The sequence below is a fragment of the Symphalangus syndactylus genome, chromosome 19 (assembly GCF_028878055.3).
Source record: "Symphalangus syndactylus isolate Jambi chromosome 19, NHGRI_mSymSyn1-v2.1_pri, whole genome shotgun sequence".
In the NCBI taxonomy this organism is placed as follows: Eukaryota; Metazoa; Chordata; class Mammalia; order Primates; family Hylobatidae; genus Symphalangus; species Symphalangus syndactylus.
The window spans coordinates 72,040,931-72,054,632 of NC_072434.2; the positions used below are offsets into that span (position 1 = coordinate 72,040,931).

The 13,702-nt window shown below is 52.0% G+C and overlaps 1 protein-coding gene and 2 pseudogenes across 4 annotated transcripts in view; all 3 read left to right on the forward strand.

Moving 5' to 3' along the window:
• The first annotated feature begins 5,168 nt into the window (after positions 1–5,168).
• Positions 5,169–5,288, forward strand: LOC129458991 (uncharacterized; annotated as a pseudogene).
• Positions 5,289–6,805: 1,517 nt separating this feature from the next.
• On the forward strand, positions 6,806–6,925 carry LOC129458992 (uncharacterized; annotated as a pseudogene).
• A 2,266-nt stretch (positions 6,926–9,191) lies between these two features.
• Positions 9,192–13,702, forward strand: part of ZNF678 (zinc finger protein 678) — a 57,269-nt gene continuing 52,758 nt past the window's right edge. For 2 of the 4 annotated variants that reach the window (XM_055234124.2, XM_055234125.2), the window contains exon 1: positions 9,192–9,388. In XM_055234124.2, coding sequence (XP_055090099.1) covers positions 9,359–9,388 — 30 coding nt within the window. In that variant the 5' untranslated portion in view covers positions 9,192–9,358. The remainder of the gene's footprint in view (positions 9,389–13,702) is intronic. The other 2 variants (XM_063613388.1, XM_055234126.2) reach the window with 2 other exon arrangements.

A 13,702-nucleotide genomic window follows, 5' to 3' on the forward strand; every position in this document is an offset into this window, starting at 1 on the left:
CAAAAACTGGAAGCATTCCCTTTGAAAACTGGCACAAGACAGGGATGCCCTCTCTCACCACTCCTGTTCAACATAGTGTTGGAAGTTCTGGCCAGGGCAATCAGGCAGGAGAAGGGAATAAAGGGCATTCAATTAGGAAAAGAGGAAGTCAAATTGTCCCTGTTTGGAGATGACATGATTGTATATCTGGAAAACCCCATTGTCTCAGCCCAAAATCTCCTTAAGCTGATTAGCAACTTCAGCAAAGTCTCAGGATACAAAATCAATGTGCAAAAATCACAAGCATTCTTGTACACCAATAACAGACAAACAGAGCCAAATCATGAGTGAACTCCCATTCACAATTGCTTCAAAGAGAATAAAATACCTAGGAATCCAACTTACAAGGTATGTGAAGGACCTCTTCAAGGAGAACTACAAACCACTGCTCAATGAAATAAAAGAGGATACAAACAAATGGAAGAACATTCCATGCTCATGGGTAGGAAGAATCAATATCATGAAAATGGCCATATTGCCCAAGGTAATTTATAGATTCAATGCCATCCCCATCAAGCTACCAATGACTTTCTTCACAGAATTGGAAAAAACTACTTTAAAGTTCATATGGAACCAAAAAAGAGCCCTCATTGCCAAGTCAATCCTAAGCCAAAAGAACAAAGCTGGAGGCATCATGCCACCTGACTTCAAACTATACTACAAGGCTGCAGTAACCAAAACAGCATGGTACTGGTACCAAAACAGATATATAGACCAATGGAACAGAACAGAGCCCTCAGAAATAATGCTGCATATCTACAACTATCTGATCTTTGACAAACCTGACAAAAACAAGCAATGGGGAAAGGATTCCCTATTTAATAAATGGTGCTGGGAAAACTGGCTAGCCATATGTAGAAAGCTGAAACTGGATCCCTTCCTTACACCTTATACAAAAATTAATTCAAGATGGATTAAAGACTTAAATGTTAGACCTAAAACCATAAGAACCCTAGAAGAAAACCTAGGCAATACCATTCAGGACATAGGCGTGGGCAAGGACTTCATGTCTAAAACACCAAAAGCAATGGCAACAAAAGCCAAAATTGACAAATGGGATCTAATTAAACTAAAGAGCTTCTGCACAGCAAAAGAAACCACCATCAGAGTGAACAGGCAACCTACAGAATGGGAGAAAATTTTTGCAACCTACTCATCTGACAAAGGGCTAATATCCAGAATCTACAATGAACTCAAACAAATTTACAAGAAAAAAACAAACAACCCCATCAAAAAGTGGGTGAAGGATATGAACAGATACTTCTCAAAAGAAGACATTTATGCAGCCAACAGACACATGAAAAAATGCTCATCACCACTGGCCATCAGAGAAATGCAAATCAAAACCACAGTGAGATACCATCTCACACCAGTTAGAGTGGTGATCATTAAAAAGTTAGGAAACAACAGGTGCTGGAGAGGATGCAGAGAAATAGGAACACTTTTACACTGTTGGTGGGACTGTAAACTAGTTCAACCATTGTGGAAGTCGGTGTGGTGATTCCTGAGGGATCTAGAACTAGAAATACCATTTGACCCAGCCATCCCATTACTGGGTATATACCCAAAGGATTATAAATCATGCTGCTATAGACACATGCACACATATGTTTGTTGCGGCACTATTCACAATAGCAGAGACTTGGAACCAACCCAAATGTCCAACGATGATAGACTGGATTAAGGAAATGTGGCACATATACACCATGGAATACTATGCAGCCATAAAAAATGATGAGTTCATGTCCTTTGTAGGGATATGGATGAAGCTGGAAACCATCATTCTCAGCAAACTATTGCAAGGACAAAAAACCAAACACCGCATGTTCTCACTCATAGGTGGGAATTGAACAATGAGAACACATGGACACAGGAAGAGGAATATCACACACCAGGGACTGTTGTGGGGTGGGGGGAGGGGGGAGGGATAGCATTAGGATAATGCTGTCCCTGAAGTCAAAACCAACAGAATAGGCCCCAGACACCCCTCCTCTGGAGCAAGCGTGAAGGAAAAAAAAAAAAAAAAAAAGGACAAATGTCTGTATTTAGACAGTTCTTGTTTTTTCTTTTGAAGCAGCTACAAAGCCACAAGTTATATCAAGTCATCAGTTATGCTATCGATTACGTGACCTGTCAATATATGATTTACTGCCTTTGTTTTGCTCTTGTATGCTAGCCTTTATAAACCAAACTCTGTTTTGTTCAACACTCATTTTTTTGAATGGTAATTCACTGAGTCAGTGTGTACCTTAATATAAACATCCCCCTGTTTTCCCATTATGGGTCTCTCTGGTCCTCAGTTTCCCACAACAGAAATACCGGGTGCTGAAGGCTTTTTGGCTTCCTGCTCCCTCCCTGTTTACCCCTTTTATCGCCCTGCTTCCGAACAGCCCCCTGACTCTGCTCCCCATTTTCTGCACGCCTGCGCCCCCGCTGCAGCCCGGGACCTCCTCGTGGGGGTCCACAATTGCAGCACCGCAAGGTAGCGGCATCCCACTTCTTCCACCTCGCCGCCGCCACAGCAGCAGGAGCCCGGCTTGCTGCGCAGGGAGCGGCGGGCCAGGGCCTGACCCCAAAGACGCAGGGGCGGGTTCTCTGCAGTCCTGAGAGGTTTCCGCTCCCAGGACCCCCAGGCAATTCAATTCACTCATCTGGCGCCGCCTCCACTGTCCAAGTTGGGGGAAGGGGCGGGCAGGGGCAGCGGGTCCCACAGATGCCAGCCAAGACCTCCGCTCCAGAATGCTTGGGCTGCTTTCCCGGGGGGGTGGGGGAAGGACATTACCTTCGCCAGTCACCAGGAAAACCGTAACCGTACACCGGAATCCCATTGCCAACAACTTCATGTAAACTCCAGTCCCAAGGACACGAGAGAGGCCCAGGCCTCAGGCCCCATGGGCACTCTAGGCTTCAGGGCTCTCGCCAGATGGATGGGGACAGTCTACAAATCTCGGGGCCACCGCAACAAGTGGACAGGAAGGAGCAAACAGAGGAAAAACCCTACGAAACGTACCTCCAACGCAACCAACCAATCCAAGAAAAAACATGTCTCAGGGCTCCATTGGCCCACCCTCGTGGGCGGCCCTGCCACCCTGTTCTGGCCCAGCTCAAGCACCCTCCACCCTACCCCAGCCTGCTCAAAGGGGCCCTGTGTACTGGAGCAGAACGCTTCCTCTCCAAGGCTCTATGGCTCTCGCTTTCTAGGTCCCTCACCCTCTCTTTCTCTTCTTCCCCCTTTACCTCGCGCTCTTTTTGTCACCTTCTCTCTCTCTCTCTCTTTCTCTCTCTCTCTCTCACACCCTTCTCTCTCTCTCCACCCTCACCCTGCCTCTCTCTACCGCTGTCTCTCTCTTCCTCCGTTTCTATCTCTCCATCCCTCATTCTTTGCTCTCCTTCAAGCTGTCTCTGTGTGTATCTTTGTCTGTGTGTCTGTGTGTGTGTGTCTGCCCACGCGCGTGCACCCTTTGTGGGGGGGGCGGGGCGGTGGTTTAGCTTGTGGTGGTCGTTAGTTGTGCCTGGGTGGGCCGCACCCCCTGTCTCCCGGGATCAGACTGCCGGCTTTGGTGCCAGCGCGGTGCAAACAGTGCCCCCTCGCCGGACCCCTTGTTGCCGACAGTCAGGGTCCTCCTCGGGAAAGGCAACGGTGGTGAAGGCTTTGTGAGAAAGAGGGCCCCCGGGGCTGGGTCGGCTTATCGCCCTTGGGCAGCCCTGGCAGCTCTGGCTGGGTAGGGCAAGAGGGGGCCTTGCAGGAGGGGCAGCGAGGGATCCAAAACAATCCCTCAGCGCTAAGGCGGACGACCGTGGGCCCTGGGCCCTGACGCCTCGGAGCACACCCCGTCCTGAGCGGGCCCGATGTGGTGGAATCTCGGGAGCTCGGCAGCCGGGGGAAGACCTGGAGTTTCAGCGGAAGGGAGGCTGCCTGGAGAGCCCAAAGCCTGTTCTGGCCCAGCCCAAGCACCCTCCACCTACCCAGGCCTGCTCAAAGGGGCCCTGTCTACCAGAGCAGAGCGCTCCCTCTCCAAGGCTCTATTGTTCTCGCTCTCTAGGTCCCTCGCCCTCTCTTTCTCTTCTTCCCCTCCACCTCGCGCTTTTTCTATCGCCTTTTCTCTCTCTCTGTCTCTCTCTTTGTCTCTCCTCCCTCACCCTGTCTCTCTCTCTGTGGCTTGGAGAGCGCTTTCTCTCTTTCTCTTCTTCCCCCTCCACCTCGCGCTCTTTCTGTCGCCTTCTCTCTCTCTCTTCCCTCGCTATGTCTCTCTATCGCTGTCTCTCTCTTCCTCCGTTTCTATCTCTCCATCCCTCTTGCTCTCCTTCATGCTGTTTGTGTGTGTGTGTGTGTGTGTGTGGCCGCGCGCGTGCGCCCCTGTATGAATGGGTGGTTTTGCTCATGGTGGTCGTGAGTTGTGTCTGGGTGTGCCTCGGCCCCTCTCTCCTAGGATCAGGCTGCCGGCTTTGGTGCCAGCGGGGGGCAAAGCAGAACTCACCCGGCCCCCTTGTTGCCCACGGGCTGGGTCCTCGTCGGGACAGGCGACAGGGGTGAAGACTTTGTGAGAAAGAGGGCCCGCAGGACTGGGTCGGCTGATCGCCCTTGGGCAGCCCTAGAGGCTCTGGGTGGGTGGGACAAGAGGTGGCCTTGCAGAGGGATCCAAAACAATCCCTGAGTGCTAAGGCAGAGGACCGGGGGGATACCAGGACCGTGGGCCCTGGGCCCTGACGCCTCGGAGCACACGCGGTCCTGAGCGGGCCCGATGTAGTGGAAGCTCGGGAGCTCGGGAGCTGGGGGAAGGCCTGGATCTTCGGGGGAAGGGAGGCCACCTCGAGAGCCCGAAGCCTGTGCAGGAGATAGAGGCCTCTGGCGCCCCCGCCCGGCAGCAGGGCAGCGCTGTGGCGGTCCCGCGCTTGGCCTGGCCACCAGCTACTGCCGGAGACTCTGGGAGGCCAGCGGAAGGCGCAGCGCGCGGCGGACGGTGCTGGGGCCTAGAGCGGGAGAGCGGCCGATAGAGGGGGAGAGCAGACCAGCTCGGCCGCCGGCGAGCAGCTCAGGGGTACTTGATCCGAGCCCCGTGGACCCGGGGTTGCCGGGATGCCTGGAGTCGGGCGCGCAAGACTGAGCCGAGCTCTTGGGGCTGCCAGGCGTCTATGGCCATACCACCCTGAACGCGTCTAATCTTGTCTGATCTCTCGAAGCTAAGTAGGGTCAGGCCTGGTTAGTACTTAACTGGGAGACCGCTTGGGAATACCGGGTGCTGTAGGCTTTTTAGTTTCCCGGTCCCTCCCTCTTTCCCCCTTTTATCGCGGTGCTTCCCAACCGCCCCCTGACTCTGCTCCTCCTTTTCCGCCCGCCTGCGCCCTCGTGGTACCCCGGGACGTCCTTGTGGGGCGTCCGCCACTGCAGCACCGCCAGTTAGCAACTTCCCAGCTCTTCCGCCTGGCAGCCACCCCATCAGTAGCCCAGATCGCTGCCCGGGGCAGGGCGGGCCGGGGCCAACCTCGAAGGCTCAGGGGCGGGTTCCCTGCCGTCCCGGGTATCTTCCCTCTCCCGGGACGCCCAGGGAATTTAATTCACTCATCCGGCGCCGCTGCCACCGTCCAAGCCGGGGGAAGGGGTGGGCAGGGGAAGCGGGCCCCACAAGACACCAGCCAAGACCTCCGCTCCAGAACGCATGGGCTGCTTTCCCCAGGGGAAGGATATTGCTTTCGCCAGCCACCAGGAAAACCGTCCCTGTGCACTCGGAATCCCATTGCCACCACCTTCGTATAAACTCCAGTCCCAAGGACACGAGACAGACCTAGGCCTCTGCCCCGTGGGCATGCTCGGTGCCACAGCTCTCGCCAGAGGGACGGTAGCACTCTACAAATCTCGGGGCCCACCGCACCAAGAGGACAGGGAGGAGCCAACAAAGGAAAAGTTCTATGAAACGCACCACCAAAGCAACCAATCCAACAAAAAATACGGCTCAGGGCTCTGTTGGGTCATTCCGTTAGCCCTTCCACCCTGTTCTGGCCCAGCCCAAGCACCTTCCGCCCTACCCCGGCCTGTTCAAAGGGGCCCTGTCTACACTCCCTCTCCAAGGCTCTATGGCTGTCTAGGTCCCTCACTCTCTCTCTTCTTCTTCCCCCTCCACCTCGTGCTCTTTCTGTCGCCTTCTCTCTCTCTCCTGACTCACTCTGTCTCTCTATCACTGTCTCTCTCTCCCTCCGTTTCTATGTCTCCATCCCTCTCTCTGGCTCTCCTTCAAGCTGTCTGTGTGTGTGTCTTTGTCTGTGTGTCTGTGTGTGGGTGTATGTTTGCAGGAGGGGCAGCGAGGGATCCAAAACCAACCCTCAGCCCTAAGGCGGAAGACCGGAGGGCCTGGGCCCTGACGCCTCGGAGCACACCCAGTCCTGAGCAGCCGGATGTGGTGGAAGCTCGGGAGCTCGGGAGGCAGGGGAAGGCCTGGAGCGTCGGCGTAAGGGAGGCCGGCCCGAGAGCCCGAAGCCTGGGCAGGGGACGGAGGCCTCTGGCGCCCCCGTTCGGCAGCAGGGCGGCGCCGTGGTGTTCGTGGGGCTTGGCCGCCAGCTACTGCCGGAGGCTCTAGGAGGCCGAGGGAAGGGGCAGGGCGGCGGCCAGCGGTGCTCAGGCAGAGAGGGAGGAGAGCAGCCCAGCCCAGGCGCGGGCGAGCGGCTCTGGGATCTCCCATCCGAGCCCCGCGTCCTCCGGGTGGCGGGTCACCTGGAGTCTGCCACGCGTCGTTGGGCCGAGTTCTTGGGGCGGCCAGGCGCCACTGTCACGGTCCACGGCCATACCAACCTGAACGCGCCTGATCTTGTCTGATCTCGTTGAAGCTAAGCAGGGTCGGCCCAGTTAGTACTTGGATGGGATTCCACCTGGGAATACCGGGTGCTGTAGGGATTTTGGCTTCCCGCCCCCTTTCCTCTTTTCCCCTTTTATCTCCTTGCTTCACCGCCCCCTGACTCTGCTCCCCCTTTTCCGCCCTCCTGCGCCCCGCAGCAGCCCGGGACCTCGGGTCCGCCACTGCAGCACCGCCAGGTAGCAGCATCACACCTCTCCCGCCTCGCCGCCGCCCCAGCAGGAGCCCGGGTTGCGGCTGGCCGGGGCCCGACCCTGAAGGCGTAGGGGCGGAATCCCTGCCGTCCCAGGTGTCTTCCCGCTCCCGGGAGGCGCAGGCACTTCAATTCAATCGTCCGGCGCCGCCGCCACCGTCCAAGCCCAGGGAAGGGGCAGGCAGGGGCAGCGGGTCCCACAGACGCCAGCCAAGACCTCCGCTCCAGAACGCATGGGCTGCTTCCCCCCGGGGAAGGTCATTGCCTTCATTAGCCACCAAAACAACCGTCCCTGTGCACCCGGAATCCCATTGCCACCAACTTCGTGTAAACTCTAGTACCGAGGACACGAGAGAGACCCAGGCCTCCGGCTCCGTCGGCAAGCTCGGCCCCTCGGCTCTCGCCAGACAGACGGGCGCACTCTACAAATATCGGGGCCCACCGCACCAAGAGGACAGGGAGGAGCCAACAAAGGAAAAACCCTAGGAAACGCACCCCCAAATCAACCAACCAATGCAAGAAAAAACACGTCTCAGGCCTCCGTTGGTCCACCTGCGTGGGCGGCCCTGCCACCCTGTTCTGGCCCAGCCCAAGCACCCTCCACCCTACCCAGGACTACTCAATGGGGCCCTGTGTACCAGAGCAGAGCTCTCCCTCTCTAAGGCTCTATGACTCTCACTCTTTATCTCCCTCACCCTCTTTCTCGTCTTCCCCCTCCACCTTGCGCCCTTTCTTTCGCCTTCTCTCTCTCTCCCTCTCTCTCTCCCTCCCCCCTCCCCTTGCGCCCTTTCTTTCGCCTTCTTTCTCTCTCTCTCTCCTCCCTCACTCTGTCTCTCTCTCTATCGCTGTCTCTCTCTTCCTCCCTTCTATCTCTCCATCCCTCTCTCTTGCTCTCCTTCAAGCTGTCTCTTTCCCTCTGTGTGTGTGTGTGTACCCGCGCGAGTGCGCCCGTGTGTGTCTGTGTGTGTGGGGTGGTTTTGCTCGTGGTGGTGGTCGTGAGGTGTGTCTGGGTGTGCCTCAGCCCCTCTCTCCCGGGATCCAGGATGTGTGTGTTGGGGGAAGCTGTGGAAAGGGTGTTGAAGGAAGGTGACAATCAGCTTCCGGAAGGGCACTGACAGGCCATTATTCCTGTGGCTTGGCAAGTTTTCTGTTTGAACTTATTTCTTGTTAAGGGTCCAAGTGTACTGACTATGGAGATAAAAAAAGAAGAATAGCTCTGAACAGCTGAAGCTCTGTGAGGTACAGAAGACTTTTCTGGCCCAGAGAGACTTGAGTATGGGATTTGAGACACATCTCCACACCCTTTCTCAGGGGCAATTGTTTAAAGGTATGTTGTTCCTAACTAGCTGTCTCATCTGGAATTTGTGATGCAAAGAACAATGTATAGCCAGTCAGTGGCTTATGGATTTTAATGTAAATTTTTGATGAAAATTTTAGGAACTGCCTCTTTTCTTAAAACCCACTTGCAATGGTTACTAATTGGAGTGTATATTCAGGGCAGCTTTAGTCTATGCTCTCAGGTAGGTATCCTAAACATGTGCCTTTGAATATACTTTTGAAAATAGATTCTGACTTTTTTATTGTGATGGGTTGACAGGGGACTGGCCTGGGACACCTGCCTGGGTGTGAATACCCCAACCATGCGCTGCCCTCCCCAGCAGAAGAGGCGGGTGGACAGCAGGCCCCCTTTGGTCAGAAACACATGCATTGCGAAGCTGTTCTGGAGCTGGGTCCTGCTTGCAAGGACAGTTCCACAGGTGCACCGGAATGCACAGGCAGCCTCCCCTTTCCACCCGCCAGCATTCCCAAGCACGCCTCGGCTTCCGACTGTTCTGTGCTTTAGAAAGAAAACTCATCTTCAGGTTTTTCTCCAGGAACAGAGATTGCAGATTGGCTTAAGAGTGCGCCCTTTATTAAAGATGGTATGCATGGAAAGACATGGAACAATTTTGGAAGGATACCAAAAAATCGCCCATTTTATTAATAGTCTCATTCAACCCCTCTGCGGACCTCATCTCCTGTCACTCATAACTAAAGGAGGCGGGTCCTGGAGCCCTGTCCAATCAGGGACATTGACGTGGGAACTGTCCAATCAGGAGCGCAGCTTGAGAGGCAGAGGCGGTTTCCGGGATCTGGCGGGGTCTTTGTCTTGTACCCCAGCTGGAGCTTCGGTCCCGTATTCTCGGCTGTTTATCCTCGGCTGCGGGAGGCCCTGGTGACTCTGCTGCTGCAGTATCTGGTTTCCCTGTGACCTACAGGTGCTGAGAGTTACATAGCTAAGATGCCAGGACACCCCGAAAGCCGGAAAATGGTGAGAGTTCCCGGGAGGGTGTTCCAAGATGGCGGCCCGGCCTCCTGGCGTCAGTACCAGAGTCCGCGGCCGGGAGTCCCGGCTGGCACTGGTGGGATCTGTCACCTCTGGGTCGGGTCGGGTCGGAGCGGGGCTAGGCCGCCGAGGGATTCTCCTCCCATCACTGCGCCTCGGCTTCCGCCCTGGCCTCTGGGTGGCTATGAAGCCTCAGCCCCGCCGGTCCCCCAGACTGTGTGCTTGGTCCAGAGGGGAGGGTCATCGGGAAGAAGCCAAATCGGTGTGCGAAACATGCATGGGAAGAGCTATTCCATGGGGCTCATCTTAGCTGTGCAGTCCATCCTTTTTCCTGTGAAAAATGGAGTCACTCTTAAAGCTTTGAAGAGTTTGTTTGAGCAAAGGGAGTTTCATGAATGGGAGAGCGCCCAGCTGTGGTGTGTGGCTTGTGGGTTTATGGAGGAGGTGCTTGAAGGAAAGACTTTTTGTAAGGTGCATGAGGAAGCAAGCCAAATTTAATAATTGACTGGCTACAGTTACAGTCACCTTATTTGGACTGTCCGGGTGGAAATTTCCTGGTTATTTAATGATTAATTGGAGTTTTGTGATTGGTTGAACCTGGATTTTGTTTCCACTTAAGGTAGTCATTAACAAGAAATGCATTTGAGCTATTAATATTCTTTTTCATGTAGAAACACAAGACACTGGAGCCACCTCAGTCTAATTGCCTGCTAATTATTTTAACACTGAACAAGAGACTGGTTTTCCCCTGCATTTTCCAAATAACATGGAAAGCAGGGTCTCAAATCCACGCCTCTGTTCCCCCAGCCTAACTCCGGCCTGCAATAAAATACTCAATTTTCAGTTTATTTCCAAAATTCATAAAAAACACCATCACCTCTTCAATTCACAACATTGTCAGCTATTTGTCTTTTATTGCGTACTCCAGGCACAATATTTTAATTAATCATTTTTTCACAGAACATTGGAGGGCACTCTTTGTTGTTGCTGTTGTTGTTGTTGTTTTGTTTGTTTTTGTTTTTTCTTTAAGAAGGAGTCTCACTCTGTAGCCCAGGCTGTAGTGCAGTGGCGCGATCTTGGCTCACTGCAACCTCTGCCTCCCGGGTTCAAACGATTCTCCTGCCTCAGCTTCCTGAGTAGCTGGGATTACAGACACACGCCCCCACCCCCGGCTAATTTTTATATTTTTAGTATTTTGTATTTTAGTTTCACCATGTTGGTCAGGCTGGTCTCCAACTCCTGACCTTGTGATCCCCCGCCTTGGCCTCCCAAAGTGCTGGGATTACAGGCGTGAGCCACCGCACCCTGGCCTGTTGTTTTTTTCCCCACCCGGCTCTTTTTTTTTTTTTTTTTTTTTTTTCTGGTTGAGTTGGAGTCTTCCTCTGTTGCCAGGCTGGAGTGCAGTGGCGTGATCTCGGCTCACTGCACCCTCCGCCTCCTGGGTTCAAGCGATTCTCCTGCCTTAGCATCCCAAGTAGCTGGGACTATAGGCGTGCACCACCACACCTGGCTAATTTTTGTGTTTTTAGTAGAGACGGGGTTTCACCATGTTGGCCAGGATTGTCTTGATCTCTTGACCTCGTGATCTGCCCGCCTCTCCCTCCCAAAGTGTTGGGATTACAGGCGTGAGCCACCACGCCTGGCTTGTTGTTGTTTTTAAGAGGATCTTGCTCTGTCATCCAGGCTGCTGGAATGCAGTGACATTGTCATAGCTCACTGAAGCCTCCAACTCCTGGACTCAAGTGATTTTTCTGCCTCAGCCTCCTGAGTGGCTAGGATTAAATGTGTGTGCCACCATGCCTGGCTAATTCTTTTTATTTTATTTTTTTGTAGAGATTGGGTTTCACTAGTTACTCATGCTTGTGGCACTCTTTAAAGATTTGTTTTCTGTTTGTGAAAGCAGAGAATAACCCCCTGGCACTCTATTGTAAAGCAATATTTGTGCCACTCTGCTTTTTATCTTTCCTAGGCACAGACGCCTTGTACAATATCTTTGAGTTGAGGTTCCGCTTTGGAAACTTTACAGCTTGTTGTATCCTCAGCCACTCTTTTTTATTTTTTATTTATTTTTTGAGACGGAGTCTCGCTCTGTGGGCCAGGCTGGAGCGCAGTGGCGTGATCTTGGCTCACTGCAAGCTCCACCTCCCGTGTTCACGCCATTCTGCCTCAGCCTCCCGAGTAGCTGGGACTGCAGGCGTCCGCCACCATGCCCGGCTAATTTGTTTGTATTTTTAGTAGAGACGGGGTTTCACCGTGTTAGCCAGGATGGTCTTGATCTCCTGACCTGGTGATCTGCCCACGTCGGCCTCCCAAAGTGCTGGGATTACAGGCGTGAGCCACCGCGCCTGGCTCCTCAGCCACTCTTACCCTAGTCCTGAATTTCAGAATTGTCTGGGAATGGCCCAAGATGCCCACAGTGGCTGTATCTCTTGGAGTATCTACTGAATTTTAGTTCTGGGTTTTTTCCTCCCAGAGGGACAGCCTATGGCATGGAGATGGAGCCTCTCAGTGGAGGAGCTGGATGTCCTGGGGCTGAGAGAAGTCTTCTGGTACACCCTTCATCTAAAAAGCTAACCCCTTAGGCATTCTCCCCCAACCCCCAATTTCATTGCCTGGAGACACATCAGTGGTGTTGGGAAAAGACAGAAATAATTCCTGCCCTTTGGATTCTCAGACTTGTGAAGGGAGAAAAACTAGTCCAAAGGACAAGCAAAACCTACTCCGGGGAGCTGGTGCGAGAACATGCAAAGCAAAACATCCCTGGGGCACACCGTGAGGCACAGTGCATTGTCTCCAGACAGAGTGGTCAGTGAGCACTTCAGTGAGCAGAATGGGGAGTGGGAGAATGTCCCAAGTTGTAGGATAGCCGGACTTGATGCTTGAGTCGGATGTGTCTGTGTTCCGGGTAGCATTGCTACTCCCTGAGTTTGTCACCTTAAAAAGATTTGTTCACTTATTTCATCATCAGCTTTTTATTAAGTATATATTACACTTTATCAGTAGAGCTTGAAAGTTTAGAAAATATTTACAAAGGGCATGAAAGTGGTGAATTCTAGGAAAAAACTATGTAGTCATATATTTCATTTGTTAAAAAACTCATTTACCTTTTTCTTCATCAGAGTGAGTGTAGTAAGTTTCTCAGTTCTGTTCTGTTTTAAGGGTGATTTCAAACAGAATCTCAGGGCTTAAGTTTGGGAATTCTACCAGGGGAAAAAAATAGGAAGCATCTCTTTTTCATTGTGCCTATAGGAAATTCACTTTCACAAGACAGTATGGTAGATTAATTAGTAAATTATATAGATTTATGAAACATCAGTTCCTCTTTTTTACAGGGTGGATAATTTGTGACGTTTAAATGTTCTGTATTCAATTATCTGGACATGCAAATTCAATGCTAAGTTTTAGGAGATGGGACATGGCTCCTCTTAGAAGGGTTCACATTTAGTAAGTGTTTCCTAAATGATCTGCTATAGAAATATTTAATTGACGTTTTTGTTATCTGAAAGGAATAGACACTTTTGCCTTTCCTTTTGAAATATAAAATGTAAGTGTCTTACAATTTTATTCCCTTTTATAAACACTGTCTTTGAGTGATTTTGCTGAATTCTTCAAACACTGGGCATTTTCTCATTTAAAACTAAATGAATAGCCCTGACTGGAAAGTAGAAGTCTGAGCCCAGTGACTCTAAGTTAAGGCCAATCTTGAGCCTGCAAAAGAAGGTCATTGAAGGCCCAGTTAGTGCTTCCTGAGGAGCCTCCTCTGCAGGTGTCCCAGCCTGCTCACACAAGCATGGAAGAGCTCTTTACATTGAGAGAAGCTACAGAGCCCTGGAAAGTGGGAGATCCATAGGCAGATGCAAATGGGGTTGGGTTGGAAGACGGGTTCAGAAGCTCTTTCTGAGGATAAAATTTCATTGTCCTGGGCTGTTTCTAGACTTTGTCAAATAAAGCTAATTTAGCTTTACCTAAAAAGTTACTTAATTCTAAAGGAGTATTGCAACAGGGGAAAAATACCAACTATATCTGCAGTCATCTGAAATGTTAGGCAGGAAAGGGCTTTATTTAAAGGGGAACACACAAGACTAGAAAGAACGTGGGAAGGGGAGGACAGGATGAAAGGTGCCAAAATTAGATCCTAGATCAGAGAATGTTTCACCCTGAGGTCAGCCTGTGTTTAGGAGGGGCATAAAGAGGGATTATTTGTTGGCTCAGGCTGAGTATGCATCAAAGATCAGGGGCCTGTTGGAAAGAGAGAAGCTAACCCGTTTATGCCTAGTGTTCCATTATGGGAGCACTAAG